The following is a 12,166-nucleotide window of genomic DNA, read 5'->3' on the forward strand; positions in this document are numbered from 1 at the left end:
ATTAGTTTTTGAAAAGTCTTTATATGTCTAAGCGTTGGGAGTAGTTCACGGTCGATGCGATTTGTTTTTAAAGCTTTAAAATTCCCTTGCGCAACATAATGACAAGTGTGGCGTGCAGTGGCAAGCCCACAGCCTTGGGATTTACCACGTCAAATGCATTGCGATCCTGTGGACATCGCGAGTATCGTCCGCAAGGGTGGGAAGAAAGATAAGTGACAACATACTGAGCCACCGTGTTAAAATAAAAGGACGCTCATATGTCAAGGTATTGAGTCATACTTATATTTGGCCAGCGCATAATTGTTTTTGTCTTCCGTTGCAACGCACGGACATACTGTGTTTGCTAGTAGACCTAATGAGCGTAATCATATTTTCTTACTACTCATTGTTCATTTTGCTACTTTAACAACAATATTATGTACTCCATTTCGAAGCATGGAGTGCTTCCTTATTCAAGTTCAAATGCAAAGCCGACCACTACCTCCATTTCGGGTGCGCAGGACGTTTTACCAAAATTTGCCAATTCAGATATGTTAGGCACAAGGACATTAACTCTACCCAATTTCAGGTCAAAAAATTAACTCCACCCAAGTAGGAGTACTACCTCCACCAGAACTCCCTTTGCATGCAGCCAGTGCATTCAAGTTTCTCTTGTCATTTTTTGGCAATGCCTAGGAGGAAATAGGAGTGAATTACTCGCATTAAACAACTACATGCTCATCCTGGTCGAGGTGCAACGGCTGAAACGCCCAAATATACAGCGCAGCGGATGGGGCAACTGAAGCAAACAAAAATGATCAGCTCATGCTATTAGTGTGTGCTGCTACTACTACTAGTAGTAGTACTTTATGGCATGTCATCAGTGCCACGATCCTCAAAACTGAAAGCCACGGCCTCTCCTCTGCTCTAGACCTGGCCCCCTGGTTTTACAGCCCTCTCCCATCATCATTTGGAATCGGAATCCTGTTTGTGTGTCTGTCGATTGCTTGTTCCCGTGATCTTCCTCCGTCCTAGCCTAGGCCCCCTCATCGCAGGTCAATAACACCCGGTCATCCTCCAAGTATCTTGTCACCTGGCTCATCCTTTCCAGGTTCTTGCTTGCCGCACAGCCCCCTATTAATGCTTCCTCCTGTCAATCTCATGCTCAAATCCGCCTTTCTCCCCCCGTCTGGTTGCCGCTTGCTTGTTTTCGAAGCTGTTCCGATTGGCTATGTTGATGCAAGAGTTTTCATCTTGATTGACTTGAGGTGTTCTTGATTGGGCAGCCTTGCTCTGTTCGTCGCTTGGCTTTTCTTTTCGGTAATCCCTTCCCCAAGCCCTGAATTTGAGCTGGTTCTTGGTCCACGAAAGCAACGTCGATTTAGGGAAAAAGATCTTCCGTCTATAAAATATTGTGTCCTGATCTTAATTCCCTGCCATGTATAGCAGGGTTGGCGCTAGTTCTTGATTGGTGGGAAAGAAACGCTCGTATTAATTCCCGGCCAGTTTTTGATCGGTTCTTGTTCCAAAGGTCGGCAAGGAATCCCAAGCTCCTGCCATCGACCGGCTCCCTATCCGACCAAGCTAGCGAGCGGGCGTGCGACCGGAATAAATGGGGGTCGCCGGCGGCAGCGGCTGCGTGGCCAAGGCGGCGGCGGTGGCGGTGGTGGTGCTGTGCATGGCTCGGTGGTCGGCCGGTGGCATGGGCGTGAACTGGGGCACGCAGCTGAGCCACCCGCTGCCGGCGAGCACGGTGGTGCGGCTGCTCAAGGACAACGGCTTCGACCGGGTGAAGCTGTTCGACGCCGAGGACGGCATCCTGGGCGCGCTCAAGGGGTCGGGGATCCAGGTGATGGTCGGCATCCCCAACGACATGCTCTCCGACCTCGCCGGCAGCACCAAGGCCGCCGAGCGCTGGGTCACGGCCAACGTCTCCAAGCACGTCAACGACGGCGTCGACATAAGGTACATTTGCTTCTGTGTTCTTTTTTCCTTTTCTTCGCTGTTTTTCCTTTTGTCCACGTCGATTTGGTCGAAGAAATATATCCCTGGCCGCTTGACAAGAAAATGAACGGCTTCGATGCATAAATTTTCCTTGTTCAATGCAGAAATTGAATGGCTTCTAATTAAAGGCTCCACTAGTGTAATTTTTCCAGTGGAATTCATGTGTATCCTGTGTACTACTCCACTCCCTCAAGATTTTACATTTGTACTCTTTTTTTCTGAACCAAAAAACCTTGTGTGGTAGTCGCCTAAGTTCTGGTCAGTTCGGGCGAGTTGTGCAGTGGGGTCCAGCCACAACTTTGGCATGCTACATCACACATTAAGGTTAAGGCGATCCTTTTTATCTTCTCCAGATGTCTGTCTTAAAACAAGTTGTGCAGCAGCAAGCTAGCAAGTGTTGCTGTCAAACCAAATCAGAAGCTTCAAAAGACATCGAGCAAAGCTAGCTTGCTAGGCCCCTTCACTTTAACGGGGAAGACCACAGCGCCAAGCAACTGAAATTCTCGTCCGCCCATAATTCTTTTTTCCTTTGCAACCAACAATTGTTTATATTTTAAAAGATTCCAATTTCTCGCAAAACATTTTGATTGAAAACAAATGACATGTGTGAATTCGGCAGTGTTTTTTATGCTTGCAATGTTCCATGGAAAACGTTTTTGTGCTTAAATTTTACTTTTGAAGCACTTCTTCTGGTGAAAATTTAAAGCATTTTCAAATTTCCACTACTCATGACGGGAGCACTTGCATGTGCCATGCATATAAAAGTTAGGCTTTCCTTCTTTCCTTGTCGTGCACTTCCTTCGCCAAGTGCTTACCTTAGGGTGAAAAACGATAACCCTATCTCTTTTGGTGATACTGATTCTGCCACTGCCGTGGGTTTGCCCTGATTGAGGCATCAATTTATCGGCAGTGAACAAAAGGCTGAAAGCTCAAAAGAAACCACAGCCGCTCCGAGAGAGAGTTTGACACGTTGGGCAATAGACTCATTATCTGCATCTATGTGCTTTTCAAAGTTATCTTGTCAAAGTCCAGCAATCCAGAAAGGTCATGCACCATCTCCAATTCTCCATGAATCTGAATTATTACTGCTTTTTCGCGTAGAATTATTACAGCCTTGTTGCCTGTGAATTTTTTGTGTTCGAGATTATTGGGTTATTCAATTCTGATTTTTCCATTATGGAGGTAAATTTCTTTTGTTCAAAGGAAACAAAACTTTCATGGCCGTTCAGCTGTCCCAATCTTCGTCTCACGAATATCCAGCTCCATTGCACAAATAATTCTCAAGACATTCTTTTTTGGGGGAAATGATCATCATGAGAACTCAGCATCAGGAACCTGTGTGCCAAATAATTCTTAGCACAAATATATAGTGACTATTTTTTGTTTGTGTGTGTGTATTTTTCCATGGTCGGTCATGCCATCATATGTGATGCAGATATATATCACAATCATCTCACCTCATATTCCACCTCTAATCACGATGCATTTAGCAGATTGCTCTGAAATTTAAATCACAGCAGCCAATTGTTGCCGTGCCAGTCCTGCTACTGAGTAACAACACTGACGCGATCGGTGACGGGTGCAGGTTGGTGGCCGTCGGGAACGAGCCGTTCCTGCAGACGTTCAACGGCACGTACCTGAACACGACGTTCCCGGCGATGCAGAACATCCAGGCGGCGCTGATGGCGGCCGGGCTGGGCGGCCAGGTGAAGGTGACGGTGGCGCTGAACGCCGACGTCTACCAGTCGGCGACGGGGAAGCCGTCGGACGGCGACTTCCGTGCGGACATCCACGGGCTCATGCTCGACATCGTGCAGTTCCTGGCGTCCAGCGGCGCGCCGTTCGTGGCCAACGTGTACCCGTTCATCAGCCTGTACGCGGACCCCAACTTCCCGCTGGACTACGCCTTCTTCCAGGGCTCCACCTCGCCGGTGGTGGACGGCGGCGTGATGTACCAGAACACCTTCGACGCCAACCACGACACGCTGGTGGCGGCGCTGCGCAGGAACGGGTTCCCCAACGTGACCGTCGTGGTCGGCGAGGTCGGCTGGCCCACGGACGGCGACGCCAACGCCAACCCGGCGTACGCGCAGCGGTTCAACCAGGGCCTCCTGGACCACGTCGCCTCCGGGAAGGGCACGCCGCTGACGCCGGGCGCCCCCGTCGACGCCTACCTCTTCAGCCTGGTCGACGAGGACAGGAAGAGCATCCAGCCGGGCAACTTCGAGCGCCACTGGGGCATCTTCTTCTACGACGGGAAGCCCAAGTACCAGCTCAGCCTCCGCGGCAACGGCGGCGGCATGCTCGTGCCGGCGAGGGGCGTCGAGTACCTCCAGAGGCGGTGGTGCGTGCTCAAGCCCGGCGCCGACCTCGGCGACCAGAAGGTCGGCGACAGCGTCAGCTACGCCTGCGGCAGCGCCGACTGCACCAGCCTCGGGTACAAGACGTCGTGCGGCGGCCTCGACGCCAAGGGCAACGTGTCGTACGCGTTCAACAGCTACTACCAGACCGAGGACCAGGACGACCGGGCCTGCGACTTCCGCGGACTCGCCACCACCACCACCGTCGACCCCTCTACCGGGACGTGCCGGTTCATCGTCGGGATCGCCCCGACCAGCGCGGCGACGAGGAACGTCGCCGCCAGGGCAGCGGCCGTCCTCTTCGCGGTGTTGCTCGCGGGCGTGTTCTGAGTTCAGGATCGTGGTCGATGCTTTATTAGTTTAGCTGTCAATCTTTCAGCTTTTCCTTTTTCTTGGCAGAAATAGTTGTTCATCTTGATTGTCATTCGTGAGTAGGGTGTGAGCCGTATCCGGTGGAGTTATTGCATCTTTCTTTCTTTTTTGCCACCTTGGACATGCTAAGAAAATGCAATGAGAAATACATGGTTTAGTAGCACTGCACCGTAATTTGTCCTCGTATAAGGTACGCATTCCGCTAGTCCCCAAATAATGATTACAGTGTAGATGCTTTCAAATTAAACAGTACAAGGAGTAGATGCTTTCAAATTACTTCATTAATGATTTACCATTTGTCTCTTATTCTAGTTGATAGATTCATATGAAAGTAACAGTTATGGAATAATATAAATTACTTCTATCGCTTTTGTAAGAGGTATTGTGCATCGAACCAAAATTATATAAATTTCAGAACTGCTATGAAATAACCTAGTACTTAAGCAGTTGGTCATAATTGATTCATATGCTATCTTGTTGTAACTTCACTGATTTCACTGACTGCCTAGGCATAGCTGAAAACATGGGATTGTATGAGATTTATTTATCAATGTAGTACTGTGAAGAATAAATTCAAATGATTGCTTTGATATTTCACTTCAACATCTTACTCGTTCCTTTTATGTTGTAACATAGTCTTGAAATGGATACAAATGGATGTTTTAGTGATTTGTTATGGTCTTATGGATGCCTCGGAGATAGCACAAAATATCCAAAACTTGAGAAAGTGTGACAATCCTTTAAATTCGCATGTTGTCCGTTAGACTTAGTGGTTAACTAAAGTCTAATTATTGCGTGTATTGATGCATCCTAAGATTTGTTTGAATGTATTGTGTCACCGTGTTGGCATCCCATTTGATCCTCTATGTACATCAGCTTTAGAGAACCTTGTTTTTATCATATTACTAAGATGAGGAAAATCAACGTCGACAAATATTTGATATCGACATTGGTGGAGCGTTGGTGGCCTGAGACAAATAGTTTTCACGTACCTGGAGGAGAAATGGCTATTATGTTGCAAGATGTCAGTTGTTTATGGGGGTAGCCTATCAATGGTAAACCACTTGTTGGCTAAGAATTTGTCACATTACCACCAGTAGAAGATGGAGCATGTGCCCTGTCGAAATCAGGACCACGTGTATTACAATTTGAAAAGGCCTTGATAGATGTTTGATGCAATAATGAATGTATTGCACTTCCATACCTTTGTGATTGCCTTTTAATTATTGGTATGTTGCTTCCACCGCCGACTTGGCTCAACATGTCTCAGTTTGGCATGAAATTAACATATAACTCTATCACTTGCCACATTGTCAAGGACTTGGTCTTGTCAAAAATCATGTTCCATAATCTTTCCTCATATAATGAAATTAATTGAAAATAATATGATCCGGGGGATCCAATATCATAGCGAGCTTGGATATTCGGGTTGTTTTGAGCACTGACATTAACTTGTCTAAATCATCGACATGTCTCACTTTTGATGTCTTCAAAATTGGTTTTCTCGGATGCTGGAAATGTTAATTTCGGAGAAACACTATACTCCACACCCATGGATCTATGTTGCACTTCACCATCCATGTAAACCAGAATGATTAACATGTTCTTATACTATAGTCTGACAACTGAAAATTGGTCTACTATAGTCTGACAACTGAAAATTTGGCTTCTCGTAGACTAGCCAATTAAGAACCATAACCCAGGAATAAGAATCCAATCATTTACAAAGTATCCACTTGTAAATCATTGAATTAATCAAATTTTTTTGTGTGGCATTGAACTAATTGTATAGACGATTCAAACAAATGAGATGCAATAAGATCGTCGAACAACTAACGTGAACCAACCACAAAATCGATTGGAGGATCCTAATGAAGAGCGAACGGTGAGATGATGCCGCTCCTCGGTGTTGTCGGCTGCTGAAGGTTGCTTACCGTACGGTGGTCAAGGAGCACTGACTTCATGCATACTAAGGTTTATAGCTCACTTTCATATATGTCACTAGGAAACGACCATGTTTAGTCCGATATGACGGCTGGGCAAACCTCAAAACTGGACGTCGTTAGTAATAGCGTTTAGAGTTGGACGCTGTCTACAATGGCATCCGGCCGTGGACGCTGTCCTCAATTGCGTCCTTATTTTTCAAATTTTCACCCAGCCTTTGACCGGTTTTAGAACTACTGGTTTGTCAATTACTTTCTCCGTTTTAAAATAGATTACTTAACTTTGTATTAACTTTCGGAGGGAGTTATTTATTTTAAAACGGAGGAAGTATTATCTATGGACTGGACTAACTACCGATCAGTCGTTAGTTAGTAACAGATTCGGACGATTTTCCACCTGTGCTGACCGAGGCTGTATGCACCGGAGCAAAAGCGTGACTTCACATACACACTTGCATACTATTTTATTCTTCATGCACAATAACTCATTGGATGCATGCAAAAAAGACGAAATTGCTTACGTCAGCAAAGGTATAATCTAAATTCAATATTCAAAATGTTTTGTAGACCAAACAGTAACTCCGATTCAAAATCTGTTTTCACACAAAATATTCGTCACGACGAGATCTTCAAAACTAGATCCCATGTTAATATGTTCCGACAACTTTTTTTTCCGAACAAAAGTTACCACATCGGCTATGTAAGTTATCACGCATGTGCTACATATGTTACCATGTTGTTTACACAGGTATTACCGGGGCATAAAACTGATTTCTCTAACCTTCTTATCAGATACACATGTATGCATGCACAGGGACAAAAAGGTTGTCATTCTAGATTCTTCCTAGATGATTTTTTTTTTTAAAATTGTAGCTCAAAGATCACCTCGGATTGAAAAACTATTTTTATATAAAAAATCATCATGATGAGACCTTCCAAACTAGATCATATGTTTATATGTTCCGATGACTGCTTCTAAAAAAGTTATCATGCCTATGCTTTACACAGAAAATTAATAGAGCGTAAAAATGATTCCTCCAACTTTCTCATCACATGCACATGCATGCATGCACTACAGATAAAAAAGTTGATCTCATACTTTTTCGAAAGTTCAAAAATATTTATAGCTTAAACCGTCGGTCCTGGAAAATCGTTTTAACATAAAAAATCCTTCGCGACAAGAGTTTCGAAGTTAGATCTCATATTAGTATGTTCCAGCGGCTTTTCTCTAAAATGTTTCAACGCGTGTGCTATGTAAGTTATCAGCACTATTATGTGCATATTACCATACTATTTAGACGGAAGTTATCAGGGGGTGTGTTTCCATAACATTTCCGCCGGGTCAAAAGGTACCGCTACATTTTTACATGAGTTATCATCTTTGTTGTGCGTAAGTTACCGTGTTATTTACACAAAAGTTATCGAGGGGGGTGTTTACAATAACTTTTTTTCCATGTCAAACTTTACATAGTGTTTGTATATAAGTTATCATGTCTATGAAGTTTATATTACCATGCTGTTTACACAACAATTACCGGGTTATGTTTCCAGGGTCAAAAAAGTTGTCGCAGTGTTTATACCTAAGTTATCAGGTCTGTAGTGCGTATATTACCATGACATTTACACATAAGTTACCGTGGTATGTTTTCAATAACTTTTTTCCAAGGTGAAAATTGCCGTGGTGTTTGTGACCTAAGTTATAAGTTATGTGGTGCATATATTGCCATGTTTTTTTACACATAAGTTATCAGGGGCATATTTGCATAAACTTTTCTCCTAGTTCAAAAAAACATTACCACGGTGTTTGGGTGTGAGTTATCAGATCAGGATTCGTATATCACCATGATGTTTACACATAAGTTACTGGGGTATATTTTCATCAACTTTTTTTCTCAGGTCAAAGTTACCGTAGAATTTGTATCTTAGTTATCTGGTCCACGGTGCATATATTACCACGCTATTTATATCGAAGTTATCGGAGATATGTTTGCAACAACTTTTTCCCTCGTCTCAAAAGTTATGAAGGTGTTTATGCATGAGTTATCAGTACTGTGATGTGTATAGAGATTAATGGGCTTATGGTTTTAACAACTATTTTTCCCAATTTAAAGTTACCACAGTGTTTTTGCGTAAGTTAACAGGTCTGCGACTGCGATGCGTGTTTATCATGTTATTTACACAGAAGTGACTGAGAGATGTTTTCAACAACTTTTTTCCTTGGTCAAATTTACCGCAGTGTTTTATACCTAAGTTATTAGGTCTGTGATGAATATATTATCATGTATGTAATTCTCAAGTCTGCAGCGCGTAAATTGCCATGCTAATTACAAAACAAAAGACCGAGGTATGTTTCAACAACTCTTTTCACCCAATTAGCAACATGCTAACTTTTGCATTAGCATCGCGGTAGCTATACATGAACAACCTGGTAACTTAAAAATTAGCAGCCTGGTAACCCGTAGAATAATTCAAGAGATTTTTTTTTTGAAACAGCGTAGTAATAAAGGTTCAACTACGTTGTTTATAGTGTGGACAACAACAAACGACGGTTGAATTGGTTGAGGGGCATGAAGTAAGCTCAGCCAACTTGAGTTCAAATCCCCTTTCTTGTGCTTTATTTTTCAAGACCAAAACTCCTCCAGAAAATCACGATCGAGATCCACCCGAAAATCACGATCACAACCTTCCCAAAATATCGAGGCCACGATCGGGGGAAAAAAAAATTCTATGAGACCAGGTCTCACGGATTAGCAGGTGAGACCCATTCTGATGGATGACACGTGGCATTCACAAATCACAAAGCATCCACCCCACAGGGCGGGTCTCACCTGATTTATATGAGACCTGGTCTCATATAATTTTTTTTCCACGATCGGGATCCATCCTCCTTCAAAAAGGAAACAAAATATGGACAGCGCGCGTAAAAAAAGGCGAACCATTATTCCCGCAAATGAGGATCATCCTATTAAAGCGACAATTGCCCTTGATGACCACCGTGGGATGGCGATCGGACGCCTCCGAGGTCGTTCCGACCTGTTGCAAAATTACGGCAGGATTTTAGCTTTCTCGATTATCTATTAATAAAAATTTCTTCATATTCCCACCGGTAGCGTTCGATCGATGCTAAAAAAAAAGTAGCGTTCGATTGAAACCCGACCCGCACCAGATCTCACCAGATCCCATCGTCCAGCTCCCTTTCCGTAACAGCGACCAGCCAACAAACGGACCAGAAAATGCCAATTTCAGCTCCAGAATCGTGGCGACGATTGCTGTGGGCAGCTCTCCTCGTCGCTCCGCTCGCCGCTCTGCTCTACCAGTTCCCGATCCAATTCCCCGGCGCCCCGTACACAAAGGCCGTCCCCGCCATGGACGCCGGCGCCGAGCTGGAGCTGGAGTACGACATGCCGGGCGTCCTGCGCGTGCACAAGAGCGGCCGCGTCGAGCGCTTCGACGGCGTCGAGACCGTCCCGCCCTGCCCCTCCGTGGACCCCGCCAACGGCGTCGCCTCCAAGGACGTCGTCCTCGACCCCGCGGCCAGCATCCACGCCCGCCTCTACCTCCCCTCCGCCGCCGCCGCCGCCGCGGAGCCCGGCAAGAAGCTCCCTGTCGTCGTCTTCTTCCACGGCGGCGCCTTCTTCGTCCACACCGCCGCCTCCCCGCTCTACCACAGGTACTGCGCCTCCCTCGCCGCCGCGGTCCCCGCCGTCGTCGTCTCGGCCGACTACCGCCTCGCCCCGGAGCACCCACTCCCGGCCGCCTACGACGACGCCTTCGCGGCCCTCAAGGCGGTCGTCGGCGCGTGCCGCCCCGACGGCGCCGAGCCCTGGCTCGCCGCGCACGGGGACGCCTCCCGCGTCGTCCTCGCGGGGGACAGCGCCGGGGCCAACATGGCGCACGCCACGGCGATACGGCTGGGGAAGGAGGGCATCGACGGCCACGGCGGCAAGGTGAGCGGCGTGGCGCTCCTGAACCCCTACTTCTGGGGGAAGGAGCCGGTGGGCGGGGAGCCGACCGACGCCGGGTACCGCGGCGGCTTCGAGCGCGCGTGGGAGGTGATCTGCAGCGGCAGGTTCGGGCCCGACCACCCGTACATCAACCCGGCGGCGTCCCCGGAGGAGTGGAGGCGGCTCGGGAGCGGCCGCGTGCTGGTGACCACGGCGGAGCACTGCTGGTTCGTGGAGCGGGCGCGCGCGTACGCGGAGGGGATCAAGGCGTGCGGGTGGGACGGCGAGCTCCAGTTCCACGAGACCAAGGGCGAGGCGCATGTCTACTTCCTGCCCAAGTACGACTCGGACACCGCCGTCAAGGAGCTCGCCATGGTGGCCGATTTCGTCAGGCGCTGTTGAGGTTTTGCTTCTTCGCCCGGTGAATGATTCGGCAGCAAAGGAGCACACAGTTTGTGATGTATTTCATGCTTTTTTTGTTATACATTTGTATGAAGTTCGTAAGACTGGTTGATGAATACTCCCTCCGTCCTGAAATTCATGTCGCAGCTGCCATTTTGCAATTTACTCCTCATCCTTTTCCGGACAAAACCCGAAGTCCTTCTGTGTAGTCGCTTTCTTCCTCCTTACTCTCCGACCGGCCGGCGCCGCCTGCGCCGCTCCCCTCCACGCAGCTCCAAGCCGCCTGCGCCTTCTCTCCCTTCCCCGTGGTTCCTCTCCCTCCCCAGCGCCGGCGCCCTCTACCTTGCGCGCGTCACCGGCGCTCTCTTCTTCTCGCATGTCCCTCTGCATCGGTGAAAATGTGATTTTTTCCCCCTCCGGCACTCCGATCTGCAGCGGCCGTGCTCAATCTACGTCGGGGACTACCAAGACGGTGCGACGGAGCTGCTTCTGTCGGTCGCCTGCACGGAGCTGCTGCTACCGGTCGTCAGGTGAGGAGCGCGTCTCCTGCAGCCGCGGCTACCTGGCCACACAGCAGCGGCGACGGGATGGTGGCGGCAAGGGGGATCCTCCGTCCGCTCTAGGACTCCACACGGCCAAGGGGGCGAGCTCCTCCGTCCGCTCTAGGACTCCACACGGCCAAGGGGGCGAGCTCCTCCGTCCACTCTAGGACTCCACCGCCAAGGGGGCACGCCCTTGCATCCGGGAGGTGCTCGAGCTTGTCAAAGGTGCCCCTCCCCTTCTGTGATGCCCCGAGACCGATGTGCCAGGTGTCCTCCAGTTATTCGTTGTTGTTGCCTTGTCTTTTGCTCGCGTGTCGCATCTTGCCATGTCATCATACGCATTGCATCATCATGTTTTAAAAACTTGCATCCGTCAGGGTTCTCCGAGTTCTCTCCATTGTCCGTTCTGAGCCCAACCTCACTTGCACGCGCCCGCGGCACGTCTGAAATATTATTTTATAAGTGGCCGGAAAATGTTCTCGGAATGGGTTGAAAGTTGGCGTGTGGTCTTGTTTTAGTGTAGATAGACCGCCTGTCAAATTTCATTGCATTCGGAGTTCGTTTGATAGTCTAACCGTTAAATATAGCGGCAATAGTAGCCGGTCTAACGTCGGACGTTT

At 47.9% G+C, this 12,166-nt stretch overlaps 2 protein-coding genes across 3 annotated transcripts; both read left to right on the forward strand.

The window, feature by feature from the left end:
* Positions 1 to 860: 860 nt before the first annotated feature.
* LOC123104006 (glucan endo-1,3-beta-glucosidase 5) lies at positions 861 to 4,935 on the forward strand. Of its 2 annotated transcripts, none has more exons than XM_044525720.1 (3): positions 861 to 1,299; positions 1,426 to 1,944; positions 3,569 to 4,935. In XM_044525720.1, the coding sequence occupies exons 2-3, from the start codon at positions 1,592 to 1,594 to the stop codon at positions 4,671 to 4,673; spliced, it is 1,458 nt and encodes a 485-aa protein (XP_044381655.1). In that variant the 5' UTR covers positions 861 to 1,299; positions 1,426 to 1,591; the 3' UTR covers positions 4,674 to 4,935. The 2 variants fall into 2 exon arrangements, with proteins under 2 accessions (XP_044381655.1, XP_044381654.1); XM_044525719.1 differs by having other exon boundaries at positions 1,429 to 1,944.
* Positions 4,936 to 9,809: 4,874 nt separating this feature from the next.
* Positions 9,810 to 11,169, forward strand: LOC123104007 (probable carboxylesterase 7). The gene has a single exon (XM_044525721.1). It carries the CDS (start codon positions 9,892 to 9,894, stop codon positions 11,002 to 11,004), a length of 1,113 nt encoding a protein of 370 aa, XP_044381656.1. The 5' UTR covers positions 9,810 to 9,891; the 3' UTR covers positions 11,005 to 11,169.
* Positions 11,170 to 12,166: the final 997 nt, after the last annotated feature.

Source organism: Triticum aestivum, chromosome 5A (assembly GCF_018294505.1).
Source record: "Triticum aestivum cultivar Chinese Spring chromosome 5A, IWGSC CS RefSeq v2.1, whole genome shotgun sequence".
Taxonomy (NCBI): domain Eukaryota; kingdom Viridiplantae; phylum Streptophyta; class Magnoliopsida; order Poales; family Poaceae; genus Triticum; species Triticum aestivum.

What these genes read in the sequence shown, in the direction of transcription:
- LOC123104006 (XM_044525720.1), top strand. Translation starts at nt 1,592, where the DNA reads ATGGGGGTCGCCGGCGGCAGCGGCTGCGTGGCCAAGGCGGCGGCGGTG. An exon ending in AACGACGGCGTCGACATAAG is followed by an intron (nt 1,945 to 3,568) that starts GTACATTTGCTT and finishes TGACGGGTGCAG; the next exon opens with GTTGGTGGCCGTCGGGAACG.
- LOC123104007 (XM_044525721.1), top strand. Translation starts at nt 9,892, where the DNA reads ATGCCAATTTCAGCTCCAGAATCGTGGCGACGATTGCTGTGGGCAGCT.